Here is a 16,669-nt window from a genome sequence, read left to right on the forward strand (position 1 = left end):
GGAGCGAGCTAGCTAGGCTAACTCCGGGGGTGTCTCTTCAGCACCTGCTGTCAGAGAATATCTGGTTCTCGCAGCAAGAGGCACTGGCGTTGGAGTTGACTGCCATGGCAGCGTTCCAAGCAGTCTCTTGGATAGACCTGTGGTCCCTCACAGTGTCTAAGGTCGTGGCTTCTTCGGGAGGTATCGCTCCTGAAAGGGACCTAGCTTTCGGGAGACTGTGCCAGTCTGGAGGTAGGGCCATTTCCTATCTAGCCCACCAGACGGCCAACCTGTGGGCCAACCTGGTTCTGAGACGTAGGGACGCTGTCCTCACTCGAGTAACCAGGTCGGCCGGTGGGAGGCGGCCTTGGGTCTTCGCAACGGACTGGTGTGGAGTTCCTCCTCTCTCTTCCCCAGAGAGAGATAGTGGACGCTGCTGTGGAACAACGGCGCACTGACAACAGTGACCGTCTAGTCCACCAGGCAGTTTCGAAGGCGGCTGGGCAGCCTCTAGCAACTGCGGCTAAGCCTAAGAGTTTTGCTAGCGCTTCCTCGGCAGCTAAGACGATTGCTTCGTCGAGGCCGAGAGGAAAGACTCTGCCTTCAACTTCATCTGCAAGGAGTTACTGTAACCAGCCCCCCTCCCAGCCCTCCTTCTCTCGAGTAGGAGCTGGGAAGAAGAAGTCGAAGAGAGGAGAGAAACGCTAGGGACGGCGTTCCCCCTCACCTGCTGCCGGGGGGGGGGGGGGGGGGTGTGCCTGGCGAGCCATTGGGCAACTTGGCAGCGCTACTGAGCGGAGACCTGGATAGTAAATGTCCTTCTTTGGGAGGGATATCTACTACCCTTCAAGTCTCGGCCACCCCTCGCTCCAATCTGGTCCATCTACAAACTTACGTTCCTGGTTTGGCCAAGGACGTGGCGCTTCGGCAGGAAGTAGAAGCCATGCTGAGCAAACGAGCTGTGGAGATCGTATGGGATCAGTTAACGGGCTTCTACAGTCAACTTTTCCTGATGGAGAAGTCCTGGCGGGGCTGGCGCCCGGTGATAGATCTCTCTCCCTTGAACTGATTCGTTCGCCAGACTCGGTTCACGATGGAAACGTATGCTCAGTGCTCGATTCCATCAGGGAGAATGACTTCATGCTTTCTGTGGACCTGAAGGACGTGTATTTCCAGATACCCATCCATCAGTCCTCCAGGAAGTACCTCCGCTTCATCCTCGACGGGACTGTGTACCAGTTCAGGGCACTTTGTTTCGGTCTCTCAACCGCCCCACAGGTGTTCACACGAGTGTTCGCTCTGGTTTCGGCTTGGGCCCATTCGGTAAGGATACGTCTCCTGAGGTATCTCGACGATTGGTTGGTCCTGGCGAGCTCCCGCTCGCAGTTGCTACAGGACAGAGATCGACTCTCCTCAAATTCTGCCGCAATCTAGGGATCGTAGTGAATTATGAGAAGTCAGATCTCGAGCCCAAGCAGAGAATGAAGTACCTGGGCATGCTGATCGATACGGTAGCAGGGCGAGTCTTCCCCGCAGATTTGCGGATCAGCAGGTTCAGGGAGGCAGCCAGACAGTTCCTGTCCCTACAGGAGCAGCCAGCTCAGCAGTGGCAGGTCGTGATCGGTCACCTGTCGTCTCTCGAGAAGTTAGTCCCTCACGGGCATCTTCACCTGCGGTCTCTTCAGTGGAGACTAAAGGAGAGTTGGTCACAGGCAAGAGACCCACCTTACTTCCCTGTGTCTCTCACGGAGAAAGTGAGACAGGATCTAGCCTGGTGGCTGGATGACGAGAACCTCGTAAGAGGAGTGCCTCTTCGCACTCCCCCCCCCCCCTTCACATCAATGTCCTGGGGTTCAAGGCAGCGTTTCTCGCTCTCCAAGAGTTCCAAGACCGTCTGATGGGACACTCAGTGGTATTGATGAGCGACAACACCACAGTAGTGGCACACGTCAACAAACAGGGGGGCCTAGTGTCCCTCCTGTTGCATCAGTTGACGTTGCAGATGCATGAGTGGGCCGTGGCATACTCAGTAGAGCTGTCAGCCTGCTACATTGCAGGCAAGAGGAATGTAGTAGCAGACAAGCTTATCCACCGGGATCAGGTGATAGGAGCCGAGTGGTCCCTTCACCCAGACGTGGCGGAAAGGTTCTTCAACCTGTGGGGGCGTCGGGTCATGGATCTGTTCGCCACCCGGCACAACAGAAAACTTTTCTACTCAGTTGTGCCGGACCCATGGGCAGCTGCAGAGGATGCTCTTCAACACTCGTGGGACAACCTCTTCGTCTATGCCTTTCCCCTGTTCAGTCTGATTCACGAGGTGATCAGCAGGGTGCTGGTCACCCCGAATCTTCGGATGATTCTGGAGGCACCCAAATGGCCTCAGGCTCTGCTCGCCGTAGCACCGAGAGAGATTCCCCCCTGGCACAACCTCCTGTGCCAGCCACACGTAGAATGGTACCACCGGTCGGTGCGGTCCCTGTGTCTTCACAGCTGGCTGTTATTCACCATCTCGTGCGAGTGAGAGGCTTTTCTCGCAGCGCAGCAACAGAGATGGCTGGGTACCTCAGACAGTCCTCTGCAGCTGTATACCAGGGAAAGTGGTCCGTCTTCTGTGGTTGGTGTCGTGGACGGGGTCTCTCTCCTCTCAGAGCCACTATTCAGCAGGTAGCAGATTTCCTCGTTTTCCTTTGCCGAGAGAAGCTCTTCTCCGTCTCCGCAGTTAAAGAATACAGAGCCACCTTGCCCCTAGTCCTTAAACTGCGAGGAGTGGATATCTCCTCCTCCTTCAAGATCTCCCTCCTTATGAAGAGCTTCAAGAGGTCTTGCCCACCCAGGGAACTCAGGCCCCCAGGGTGGGACGTGACTCTCTTCCTTAGGAGTTTGACTCGAAGACCCTTCGAGCCACTCCGAGAGTCGTCAGACAGGGATCTGACCCTCAAGACCCTCTTCCTGCTGGCCCTGGGATCGGTGAACAGAGTAGGGGAACTTCATGGTTTCCTTCGACGTTAAGCATTCCAGGGGATGGGGATCCGTGACACTCGATTTCGTCCCGAACTTCGTAGCGAAGACTCAGAATCCATCGGTCCCTGATGACCGGTTCGAGTCTTTCACGATCCTCTCCCTGAAGGACTTCACTGATAATGATGCGGATGAGATGCTGCTTTGTCCTGTGAGGGCGCTACGGCGCTATCTGAAGAGAACTCGACACCTCAGGCCTGAGTGTCGACGCCTCTTCGTTAGCACCGGGGTTACCAAGAAAGAGGTTTCCAAGAACACTCTTTCTTTCTGGCTGCGTGAGGTGATCAGGAGGGCGTATGACGCGGATGGTAGTAACGACACCTGTACCCTTCGTCCGAGAGCTCACGAAGTCAGAGGTATTGGTCCAACCCTTGCGGAACACCCTTGCGTTCCGCAAGAACTTCTCCATGGCGCAGGTTCTGAAGGCAGGGTTTTGGGCCAACCAGACCACCTTTACTTCCTTCTACCTTCGGGATATTACCCACAGGTCCTTGGACACATTTTCCTTAGGACCCGTGGTGGCTGCTCAACAAGTTGTGTAGCCTACCCAGCACCTGAGCGGACAGAACAGCATCGCATCCTTGTGTAACTGCATGAATGGATGAGTGAAAGAGAGTGTGACTGGCTTCTCTTACTCCTTCGTTCTTCCTCCTCTACCTGTGGGCAGAGGGCCGCGGTCGTCACTACGCTGAACAGGAAGCAGATGCAGGTAAGCTACACGACTGAGCTCCATCCTATCCCTTTCAGTAGGGATGGGAGTGTTTATCCACCACTCCCCAACAATGGGGGGAGTGGAAGCCAACAAGAGATAAACCCATGACTTCATTTTGGCTCCTGAAGTAGGAACTAGTTCTTGTGTTTTTGCTATTTATAAGAGGTGCGCTTGCCTCCCTCTTATAAACTTGGTCCAGAAGTGTAGCCACTGATCCTGCGGTGCACACCCCAATCAGCTGGGCAGAGGCTAGGATTCCTCCCTTTGCTCTTACGACCAGGGAGGGAATCAAGGTCGGATGAACACCAGTCTGTTCATAAGACTCAGATTCCACCCACCAATAAGTGAGTCTTCTTATTGTTAAAGGACCAAGGGTTTGTATATGTATCGTAACGAATAACAATTTGTCGAAAATTGTATTTTTCCTAACTATACAAACCTGAGGTTCTTTACACATAGTCCCACCTCATGCCACCCCTCACTCTGTTCCTGGGCCTAAAGCAAAGTGATTCCTCTCCTCGCAGTTGAGCTGACCGCCAACTGTCGGGCAAGTAGTTAACTACCGAACCCCCTTGTTTGAAGCTTACGACCGGTTCAGTTTCCTGTTGTTAAAGGACCTCAGGTTTGTATAGTTAGGAAAAATACAATTTTTGACAAATTGTTATTTTATTATGAAATATCATGGTTGCTGCATGAGGTAAGAATGTTTAGCTGCATAATTACTTGTCAAGTACATATGTATCATGAAAATATCATTTTTTCTTGCAGCATGCCTTCTCAGTTGAAGTATGTCCATATGGTGGTGAAACCTACCCAGCAGATTACACAAGCCAGTGAAGAACAAAATAATACTCGGACAACTCTATCAAAGATAAATTCTCTAGCAAAATGATGGGCCCTCACACTAGTACAGAAGGAAATGTCACACAGGCAGTTCTACCTAGGAGTAATCTATGCAGTTCAGCATTTCAAGATGGTTTAGTTCAAAATAATGCACAAGTAATTTCATCAGGTATGGCATCTTCAAAAAACATTCTAGTGTCCCAGAATGTTCTGCAACAAAATAATACTTGGGCAGCTTTACCAAAGAATAGCTTATCTTGCAGTATGACAGTACCTCAGACCATTACACAAGGAAGTAACATACAGGCACCTATACCCAGTAGTAAGCTGCTTAGTTCACCACTGCATGATGGTTTAGTTCAAAGTAATCCACAGGAAATTTTACCTGATGTAGCCTTTTCTGATAATAGTACAATGCCCCAAAATATTCCAATGCAATACCCCAAAAACCAGTTAAAACACATCTATATGTTAATGAAACCAAACCAGCAGATTACGCAAGCCAGTGAAGAACTTGGCCAAAATAACACTCATGCAACTCGATCTGAAAATAAATTCCGTATCAAAATTATGGTCCCTCACACTAGTACAAAAGAAAGTGACACACAGGTAGCTCTACCCAGGAGTAATGTATGCAGTTCAGCTTTTCAAGATGGTTTAGTTCAAAATAATGCACAAGTAATTTCATCAGGTATGGCATCTTCAAATGACATTCTAGTGTCCCAGAATGTTCTGCAGCAAAATAATACATGGACAGCTTTACCCAAGAAAAGTTTTTCTGCCAGTATGACAGTACCTCAGACCATTACACAAGGAAGTAACATACAGGCACCTATACCCAGTAATAAGCTGCTTAATTCACCATTGCATAATGGTTTAGTTCAAAATAATCCACAGGAAATTTTACGTGATGTAACCTTTTCTAATAATAGTACAATGCCCCAAAATATTCCAATGCAGTACCCAGAAAACCAGTTGAAAATTAACTATATGGTAGTGAAACCTAACCAGCAGATTACGCAAGCCAGTGAAGAACTTGGCCAAAATAACACTCATGCAACTCGATCCAAAGATAAATTCTGTAGCAAAATGATGGTCTCTCACACTAGTACAAAAGAAAGTGACACACAGGTAGCTCTACCCAGGAGTAATGTATGCCGTTCAGAATTTCAAGATGGTTTAGTTCAAAATAATGCACAAGTAATTTCATCAGGTATGGAATCTTCAAATGACATTCTAGTGTCCCAGAATGTTCTGCAGCAAAATAATACATGGGCAGCTTTACCCAAGAATAGCTTTTCTGCCAGTATGACAGTACCTCAGACCATTACACAAGGAAGTAACATACAGGCACCTACACCCAGTAGTAAGCTGCTTAGTTCACCATTGCATGATGGCTTAGTTCAAAGTAATCTACAGGAAATTTTACCTGATGTAGCCTTTTCTAACAATAGTACAATGCCCCCAAAAATTCCAATGCAGTACCCAAAAAACCAATTGAAACTTATCTTGGTAGTGAGACCTAACCAACAGATAGCTTTAGCCAAGAATATCCGTTTGAGAGTACCTCATACTGTTGCAACAGAAAGTAACATACAGGTACTTACACCTAATAATATGCCTCTTAGTTTAACACTGCATGATGGATTAGCTCAAAGTAATCCACAGGAAATTTTACCTGGTGTTGCATCTTCAAATAACAATCCAATGCTCCAAAATTTTCGAGAACAAAATAATTCACAGGCAGCTTTACTTAAGAATAAGTTTTCCAGCAGTATGAAAGTACCTTGGACTATTGTAAAAGAAAGTAACATACAGGCACCTGTATCCAAGAATAAGCTTGGTAATCCACTATGGCATGATCCGCTTCAAAGAGATACACTGAAAGTTTTACCTGGTATGGCATTTCATAGTAATAGAGTAACAACCAAGGCAGTTGCATTGCAAACTAGTACATTGGCAGATTTACCCAAGAATAATTCTTGCATTCAGCATTTTCAGGACCAACAAAACAAATTTGATATTTCAGGCAAATATCAGAAAATGACAAGTACAATGCCCACTCATCCTGTTGTCTGGAAAAATGGGCAAATTGTAAAGGAAAATGAATATTTAAAATCAGACTGTGTATCTCTTTCCTCCAGTACAAGTAACAGACAGCTTGTACTTGCTGATCGGGCAAAGAATGTTTTAAAAAGTGTAAAGCATATTTCAAAACAGAAATCTCTTGCAGAACTAAGTACTCCACTTTCAAAGGCCAGTACTGAGAATATGATTGAAAATAAAGAGGTCTCAAGTGCACTAGAAACCAGTAGCATGACACACATAAAGTTTGTTCATGCTGTTCTCAGAAAAGATGGGCAAGATGTAAAGGAAAATAAATTTTTTAAATCAGTTGAGTTTCATAGAAACATACCTGCAAAAGAGGCACCATCTGAATCAGACTATGTATCCCTTTCTTTGAGTAATGCTTGGTCAAGTAACAGACAGCCTGTAATTGAAGATGGGGTAAAGAATAGTTCTGTAAAGAAATCTGTAGCAGAGCTTGATACCTCACATTTAAAGGCCAGTACTACTGAGAATATGATTGAAAATAAAGAGGTCTCAGGTGAACAGAAAGCCAGTAACATGCAACAGACGAGTACAAAGTCCATTCAACCTGTTGTCAGAAAAGATGGGCAAGATATGAAGGAAAATGAATCTTTAAAATCAGTAAGGTTTCATGGAAATATGGCAGCAGGAGAGACAACATCTGAACCAGACTGTGTATCCCTTCCTTCGAGTGATGCTCGTTCAAGTAACAGACAGCTTGTAATTGATGATGGGGTAAAGAATAGTTCAATAAAGAAATCTGTAGCAGAGCTTGATACCTCACATTTAAAGGCCAGTACTACTGAGAATATGATTGAAAATAAAGAGGTCTCAGGTGAACAGAAAGCCAGTAACATGCAACAGATGAGTACAAAGTCCATTCAACCTGTTGTCAGAAAAGATGGGCAAGATATGAAGGAAAATGAATCTTTAAAATCAGTAAGGTTTCATGGAAATATGGCAGCAGGAGAGACAACATCTGAACCAGACTGTGTATCCCTTCCTTCGAGTGATGCTCGTTCAAGTAACAGACAGCTTGTAATTGATGATGGGGTAAAGAATAGTTCAATAAAGAAATCTGTAGCAGAGCTTGATACCTCACATTTAAAGGCCAGTACTACTGAGAATATGATTGAAAATAAAGAGGTCTCAGGTGAACAGAAAGCCAGTAACATGCAACAGATGAGTACAAAGTCCATTCAACCTGTTGTCAGAAAAGATGGGCAAGATATGAAGGAAAATGAATCTTTAAAATCAGTAAGGTTTTATGGAAATATAGCAGCAGGAGGGACAACATCTGAACCAGACTGTGTATCCCTTCCTTCGAGTAATGCTTGTTCAAGTAACAGACAGCTTGTATTTGATGATGGGGTAAAGAATAGTTCAATAAAGAAATCTGTAGCAGAGCTTGATACCTCACATTTAAAGGCCAGTACTACTGAGAATATGATTGAAAATAAAAAGGTCTCAGGTGAACAGAGAGCCAGTAACAAGAAACAGACGAGTACAATGTCCATTCAATCTGTTGTCAGAAAAGATGGGCAAGATGTGAAGGAAAATAAATCTTTAAAAGTAGTAAGTTCTCATGGAAATATAGCAGCAGGAGAGACAACATCTGAACCAGACTGTGTATCCCTTTCTTCGAGTGATGCTTGTTCAAGTAATAGACAGCTTGTAATTGATGATGGGGTAAAGAATAGTTCAGTAAAGAAATCTCTTGCTAGTACAAAGAATATAATTGAAAATAAAGAGGTCTCAGGTGAACAACAAGGCAGTAGCACTGCTGGTTCTGATACAGATGATGAAGTATTAGTTATTCGTGAATGTAAAAGTGGAGCTAACAAATGTATAGATGTTGTGTGCCACGTATGCACTTCACTTGTCACTGTTGAAAAAATGTTGGATATGCATCTCCTGTTTGGTCAACTCAAATGTAAGAACTGCAACTTAGAAATAGCTTGCTGTAATATGATGAAAACTTATTTTTATGGAAATTCCTTCTGTAGTGGAAACAAACACCAAGGAATACATGACTTTACAGTTTGGTGCAATGATGTTATTGAGTATATACTTTATCAACTGAGGAGGGATTTAATTATAAAAAATTTTTGTAAGTATGATAGAAACATTCCTGTATGTGATAATGATTTATACAGTGAATTGCAAGATTATGTTGAAAAACTTGCTATCTTGAGAAAATACCGTCCTTGGAATTCAGCTTTACTTTATTGTGATCAGTTCATCTTGTCACAGATGATGTCAAGAAAAACTTATTCAGTAAGTAACACTAATACACATCTCACAGATTCTGCAGTAGAAAATAGTAGCAAAGCAGATTTGTCCAGTTTTCAAGACAGCCATTCACTGGAAATAATTTGTAAGAAAAAGGAAACTGAAAAAGATTTAGAAAGAGATAAAGCTGAATATGTTAGGATTAAAAGAAAGAGAGGTAGACCTCGTTTAGTAGCTAGTGAATGGGATTTTCCTAAGGACAAAAGGTATCTGAAAATATCAGTCACAGGAAAAAGTTTTAGCTGTCCAGAGGAATGTCCTGAGTGTTATTTTGCTATTTGTCCCTCAAGATTCATCATGAAAGTAAATGACTTTACTCTGAAATACACATGTGTTGAGTGCCATCTCCCTATGTTTTTTGTATTTGAATCAGGTGAAGAAAAATGTAAGAAAAGGAAGAGAGTAAAGTAAATATGGAGTGTGAAATTATACAATTTATATGAGATGGTATATGTACAGTGTTGTATTAGAAATTGTTGAATTTTGTAACTCATTTTACTAATCTCTGTGTGATTTTTCTAATCTCCGTATAAAATCACTTTTCATACATTCAACTTCCCTGACAGATATATACTTAGCTATAGACTCCGTCGTCCCCGACAGAAATTCGAATTTTGCAGCACACGCTGCAGGTAGGTCAGGTGATCTACCGCCCTGCCGCTGGGTGGCAGGAATAGGAACCATTCCCATATTCTAATCAGATTTTCTCTGTCGCCCGTATTGTAAACATATGTTTTCGGTACCTCCTGACTTGATTTTTGTTTTTCATCGCCATCGATCTTCTGGGCTGTCTTTTGCAGGGAAGTACTGGGTCTTTGGTTTGGCATACGCTTTTATTAACTTTTTAATGAATTTGGCTTCGAAATTCGAAGAATATTTTACGTGAAACTACAGAATTTTTCGGTAGACACTCACATAGTTTGCAACAAAAGGAGCTATTATTATTTATTCATTAATACGTGGAATAATTGTTAGAACTTGATGGAGGAAATATTAAACTCTAACTTCCTACTTTAGGAAGTCAGAAAAGCATATAACTAGATACGCTTCCTTTAGGAGCTTTAATAGCTCTCGTGCTAACGAGCAGTTAGATATTAACAGTACTAGTAGTTTTGCATCCTCATCACCTTCTCACTCCACAGACTACAAATCCATATTTGCGAATTTGAAGATAATGGATGTAGCTCAAAATGCGAGCTCTTAAAAGGTAAGAAGTGAATATAGTGTTCTCAGTGCAGTGGAGGGTGCGTCTGATCGGCTCTGTCTCGCTCCCAGGCCTAGACCTCTTCCAAGCTCCCAGGCCCAGAGGAGAAGGAATGTCGAAAGCCTTACGGAGGTTATGGAGAATCCCCACCGATCAGGCGTCCCCTCGGCAGGATCTGTAGTAACATCCCAGACTGCCAAGGATAGCCATTGGAAAGGTATCCTTAAAAAGTGCGTCTCTTCTTCCGATTCTTCATCTTACATCCGAAAAGACAAAGAATTGACATGTTTGGAGTTCGGACGATCTAGCGCGTTCTCTGAAAACTAAGAGAACACTGAGCGCCAACCGGGCTAGAAGCGAAGAGCCAGCCAGGAAGCCGCGTTCCAGCAGTCAAGCGCGACCCACGTTCCAACAGCCAGCAGCGAGCCGCGTTCCAACAGACAAGTGCGAGCCGCGTTCCTACAGCCAAGCGCGAGCCGCGTTCCAGCAACTGGGCGCGAGCCGCGTTCCAGCAACGAGGCTCGAGCCGTGTTCCTCCCTCCAAGCGAGAACTAGAGTTCTGATCTCCTGTTCCGCATTCTTCCATGAAGCGAGGAGTTGTGTCCGAGCTTCCTGAGAGGGTTCCGCCTTCTCCCAAGCAACTAGCTCCTATATATGAGTGGTTTTCTTCAGAACTAGAAGAACCATCTTGGCGAGAAGCGCCAGGCAGGACAGAAGCCTTTTCCAGGCAGGAGGAACTTTCCAGGAGAGAGGAGCTTAACAGGAACTTTCTCGGCGCAAGGCGCCTTCAAAGAGAAAAGAGGCGGCTAAGAGCGAGGAGCCTTCTAGTAAAGTGGCAAACAGAAGGATCCTTCCATGGAACGTTCCTGGCAAGAGGCACCTTCCAAGAGCGAGGAGCCTAGTAGGCGCTCGGAACTATCAAGGCGCACGGAACGTTCCAGGCACGAGTCGCCTTTCAAGCGCGTGGAACTATCCACAAGGCGCCAACTAGGCGCCAGGATATTCCAAATCGCCTTATGAGGGAGAGGTCAGTCGCGAGGCTCCTCTTTTGAGTTTTTAGCAGGATCAGCCTTCTCCTGGCAAAGGCGCAAGATGTCGCACAGGGGGCGGCCGCTTTTGTCAGAATGATTCTGATACTGAGAGAAGCCCTTCTCCAATATTCAGAAGACTGCTGTGACAGGCAGTTCCTCTCAATGCGGACTCTCTCCTTCATTCATACTCTTCCCTCGTTATGAAGAGGCAAGAGCTTAGGGAGTTTCTTAATAAGAATCTCATCTGCGTTCGGGAATGATGGCGGAAAGGGAATATCAATCTTCCTTCCGTAAACCCTAGATCTGAACAGGAATCCTGTCTCTTCCGCGATTTCTGAGGAAATCACGAAGATTTAAAGAGTTCCTGGATTAACTTCCTTTCTTAGGGAGATATATTTACTCTTTGTATCTTAATGGGTTAGTTCTCATTTACAAAGATCTTAATGCATCTTATCGAGTAAGCATATACGCTATCTTGGACGATATTCGGAGTAGCTCCCATTCATTGATTAGAGGCTCTTCCAAGTAATAGACGCGTGGAATACGTCCTTTAAATCTTATGTCCAAGAGAATAGGAAGCTTGAGAGATTCTCTTCGATACTCGTTTCTCACTTGGGATATCCTTCGGCTAATACTAATTCGTTCTATTAACGAAAAGAATGAAGATAGTAAATTTTCCTTTCTCTCTCTGCCTCGGCAAGGAAAGAAGGTAGTAGAGAATCTGCTGTATAAGAATACGGTACGGTCAAGTCATATGCGCATACTGTAGTTACCTCTATGGTGTGCAACTGAATTCCCTGTATCCTTCCAGGAGTTTCCCAGGAAGGACTACGCTTAAAGGGATTGTTAAGACAACACCGACTCAGCTTCTGGATTTAATGAAGTTTTGTTTCGCTTAAATATGCATTAGTGAGAGCTTCCTGAGGCTCGATAATAATTTTATAATATTCCTTCATTGAATGGAGTAGCTGGCAACTCAGGAAGAATAAGGCCAGACGGCTAACGGAGACTGCTATCGCTTAGACCAACACAGTAACATCTAGTTCTCGGTCATCAGCAGTCGGTTACATCTCTTTCTCCTACGGGATTGAATAGCTAACCGTATCTCTCCCCTACAATCATGGACTTAGCCTCGGATTGAGGGGATATATAAGCAAACATGAATAAACATTGTCTGCGTTTTGCTAAGAAGCTTTCAATAAGAAAGATATTGCAACCTTTCAATGCTGTTTACCGTAAGGTAACATTATTAGAGGATTCTAACGCGGCAGAGCACTATATTATATAATGCTATGCTTATGAAAGCATAGCTTATTAGAGAACTTGCTTAGTGAGAAGATGGATGAGTCTGATGGGAACCATTTTCTTTGGGTAGAATTTTGTTTCCGTGAATGGACTATATTACGCTTGTAAAGTTTTTTCCTACTAAAAATGGAAATAATGGTAATGTTTCTGGCTTCGCCCTCATAGTAGGGTAAAATGGTTTTGTCACATTGTGGTCACGTCCCAGTTGACAAATCATATAGAGCGCACCAGCTACATAGGTCACGTCCTTGCTGGCAACTCTAGTGAAGCATATACAGCATTCAGTGTCTAAACAACACCTATATGTTCTGTCACATTGTGGTCACGCTCCCCGTGACAGTTCATTAGAGAGCAACAGCCGCACAGGTCACGTCCTTGCTGGCATCTCTAGGAATGCGTTACCCGAATTCGATGTCTGTAATGTAGGATCTAGTTGCATTTTGGTCACGTCCCAGTTGACAGATCCTCTAGAACTCAACAGCTTTACAGGTCACTACCTTGCTGGAGTCTCTAGAAAAGCAGACATACGAAAGGGTGCCGGGTACCAAGACAGAGGTACAGAAGTTCTGGCACATAGTCTAAAAAGAATTGCAAGCAAACTTATTGGACTTGATAATTTCTCGATATAGCGGGTGTTAACCAAAGGGTTCAGTAGCCTCTCGTACAGAAGGCTCGGTAATGTCACGGTTCGTTCCTGAGTTCGTTCCCGTCTAACTGGAGGGGGGGTTCGATCTGGGACCCGCATGGCGGTTTTTCTTCCCTTTCTGAGAGAAGAATCACCTTTGTATATATCTGCTATCAAAGAATACAGTACCAGGCTATACTCTGTCTCTACAAAGGGACTTAGAGATAGCAGAGGACTAAGATCTTCGGGATCTTACATGGTACATCAATAAGACTTAAGACTAGGATATCATGTGCTTCGAGTTGGGATTTTTCCGTGGCCCGCAGATTCCGTTATTCCGGCAAGATGGAACTTCTCCTCATCAAGCTTCTTTTAGGAATTTTATGAGGGAATTCACTGTTTCTCTTGGCCCTACCAACTGCCAAGAGGACAGGTAAATTTCTGTATATTGGAATCTCACATCAGATTCAATGGAGACTCGACGATGGGTTCTTGCCAGCATATTATGTCTGGCGAAGAACTAAAACCCTTCTAATCATGGCTCAGAGCTTTGAAGTCAAGGGACTTTCCCAATTGATACAGGAAGAGATAGAAGGTTTTCTTTGCCCAGGCATGGTACGTAAGCTTTATCTTCAGAAGAAGAAATTGTTTAATGTTTGCCTACAGAGTCTTTGGGGTGCGTTAAGGGCTCGAAGCGCTCCCCAAAAGGTACTCACAGGGACACGATAAGAGTTAAGAAACCTAGGTTCGCCCACTTTCGGCTCGGAGTCTCCTTCGACTTCCAGGCTCCTTCCTCTCCTTAGGGCAAGGAGATGGAAGATTCTGCAACGAGAAACCTCCTCAACATGTAGGAATAGATCTCGTTAGCAACGCAAGTACTCACGAAGGATCCTCCTCGGAGGAAGACTCTTCTCTCTAGTCCTGTTTAGATATCCTATCTACTGGATGTAAGTGGCTACAAGCGCCTCCCCTCTTCCTAGGCCAGAGGCTCCAGGTAGAAGGATTCCTTCCACCCTTCTCCATTCTCCTGATAAACATTGTAATTGGTTCAGGAGCCTCGGGCAACGAGCGCCAGCTAGGCACCAAATGCCAAACAGGCAAAAAACGCCAGAGGCAGACAGCTCGAATGAACGAGTTTATTGTCTGATGCGGAGAAGGAACAGACCTCCAACCTGGCGCATTTTGGCGCAAATGCGCCAGAGGCGAACAGATCGGACAAGTGAGAGTGTCCGATGTGGACATCGCCAGCCAGCCTAGAGACTCCAGCCAAGCTCGAAGCTCCAGCAAGTAGGGAGGAGCCAGCCGAGCGCCAGGCGTCAAAAAGGGCCAGCCAGGAGCCAGGCGCGAAGCACTATCCAGGCGCCAGAAGCACCAGCCAGGCTCCAGGCGCCAAAAAGAGCCAGCCAGGAGCCAGGCGCGAAGCGCCATTCAGGCGCCAAAAAGAGCCAGCCAGGAGCCAGGCGCGAGGCGCCAGCCAGGCTCCAGGCTTCATCCAGAAGAGATCCATTTCAAAGAACACCCTGGTCTTCTTTGAAACAAGTGTGATCGCTAAAGCACTTCATGACTGACTTGATGATTCCTTCAGACAGCTGAGAATTAAAAGCGCATGAAGTGCGAGCTTTTGTGAATTCTTGTTCTTTCTATAACAATATGTCATAAAGGACATATTAGCTGTCACATACGGGAGATGCAACTCGGTGTTGACTTTCCATTACCCGAAGGATGTCAAGATAACCTACGAGAGATCCTTCTCTCTTGGTTGATACGTGTCTGCGGATACGTTGCTGGGATAGGGAGCCGATACTGATCCTTAACTAGTGTGTTAAATTTTAATTAACGTCGTGTTTTTTTTCTTGGGTTGTTTGAAAGGAGTTTGGGGATAACTCTTCAATCTAAGCGCTAACCCTCGTGTTTGGATCAGGTGATCGGGATCGGTGTTGTGCTCCTTAATTTTGCCACTAGGCATAGGTGTATTGTCATGTAAGTGGATTAGCACCCATTGACAAATGCCAGTTAGGCTCTGCCGAGTAAGTGGATAAGACCCCATCGACAGACCCACAAGAACTCTTGGCCACAGATCAATATCTCGCTGAGGCTCTTGAGGCGAAGCAGACTCCTAGGCAGTAGCCATGAAGTCTTCCGCCTAATCAGGTAGGAACCAAGGTCTATAAATACCTACAACATATGTTGTTTACCTGTCTATTTCAGTAGTTAGCTGTCTCTTACCCTCCACCAAAGGGTGCCAATCAGCTAAGTATTTATCTGTCAGGGAAGTTGAATGTATGAAAATGATATTGTCATGATACAATAAAGTTTCATACATACTTACCTGGCAGATATATACGATAAATGGCCCACCCAGCCTCCCCGCAGGGGACAGGTGGAAGAGAGAAAATCTGATTAGAATACGGGAATGGTTCCTATTCCTGCCACCCAGCGGCAGGGCGGTAGATCACCTGACCTACCTGCAGCGTGTGCCGCGAAATTTGAATTTCTGTCGGGGACGACGGAGTCTATAGCTAAGTATATATCTGCCAGGTAATTATGTATGAAACTTTATTGTATCATGACAATATCATGTTTTGCAATTGCATACATAGTACAGTATGTATTGAATATGAAAATATATATATTTTTCTATAAATCATTTACATAATTACTTCAAGAAATAACTGTTTTGCCATTGCACATATAATATCTATAAAAATATATATATTTATTTTTGTATGCATTCTTCATAGTTTGATTGAAGTAAAATATGCCCAGCCACTTTCAGAAGACATTGAGAATTCTTGAGCAAAACTGTCTTGAGCCAAGGTCTAGCTCCATAGAATAGAGAACTGAATAAATAGTAGCTGAAATTGTTAAAAAATGTACATATAATTAATGTGTTTTATAAAGAACAGGGATTTTGCTCCATAAAGTGTCCTTATATTTAGTCCTTGTTCTCGAAATCCAGAGTTTTCATATGTGTTTTTTTATCAAGTAGGTAAACTGGGTTGGTTATGTGGGGTTGCTAAACTGGGTTGGTCATGTGGGGTTGCCTGGGTATCTCTACATCTAGGTTTTTGATTGGACATAAGGCTTTTTGCCCTGCAGTGTTCACCATTCAAAATGGATGTAGCTAACAGCCATATGTTTTTGTCCTTTCCAGTATTGTTTCTGTTTATAGCTTTCATATTGGTGCTCGACAGTAGTAGGTTCTTGGGTACTGTTTATGAGTATACTAGTTCTAAATTAAGTTACTCCTTTCAAGTTTTTGTTATTTTGTGTGGTTTTTGTGTTGAAGTAGTATGTAATTGTCCTGGCTGTGGTTAAAGAGGAGGTCTGTTTACAGTTGATCCTGGTTATGGTTTAAGAGGAGGTCTGTTTACAGTTGATCCAAAAAGGTTAATGCATTCTTTATTTTATATTTGGTATTCACATGTATTATGGATATTTTCTCTATAGAATTATGTACTGTATAGATTTAACTCCGATTCAAATAAAAACATCGATCTTACCTTTCATAAGTTTCCTAAAAAGAAAGTGATTTTGTATTTGGTATTCACATGTATTTTGGATATCTT

General features: G+C 44.3%; 1 protein-coding gene across 1 annotated transcript; it reads left to right on the forward strand.

The window, feature by feature from the left end:
- Positions 1-4,481: 4,481 nt before the first annotated feature.
- On the forward strand, positions 4,482-16,600 carry LOC135208607 (uncharacterized). Its single transcript, XM_064240971.1, has 2 exons — positions 4,482-14,486; positions 14,533-16,600. The coding sequence occupies exon 1, from the start codon at positions 4,598-4,600 to the stop codon at positions 9,344-9,346; it is 4,749 nt and encodes a 1,582-aa protein (XP_064097041.1). The 5' UTR covers positions 4,482-4,597; the 3' UTR covers positions 9,347-14,486; positions 14,533-16,600.
- The last annotated feature ends 69 nt before the right edge of the window (positions 16,601-16,669 follow it).

Source organism: Macrobrachium nipponense, chromosome 35 (assembly GCF_015104395.2).
Source record: "Macrobrachium nipponense isolate FS-2020 chromosome 35, ASM1510439v2, whole genome shotgun sequence".
Lineage (NCBI taxonomy): Eukaryota > Metazoa > Arthropoda > Malacostraca > Decapoda > Palaemonidae > Macrobrachium > Macrobrachium nipponense.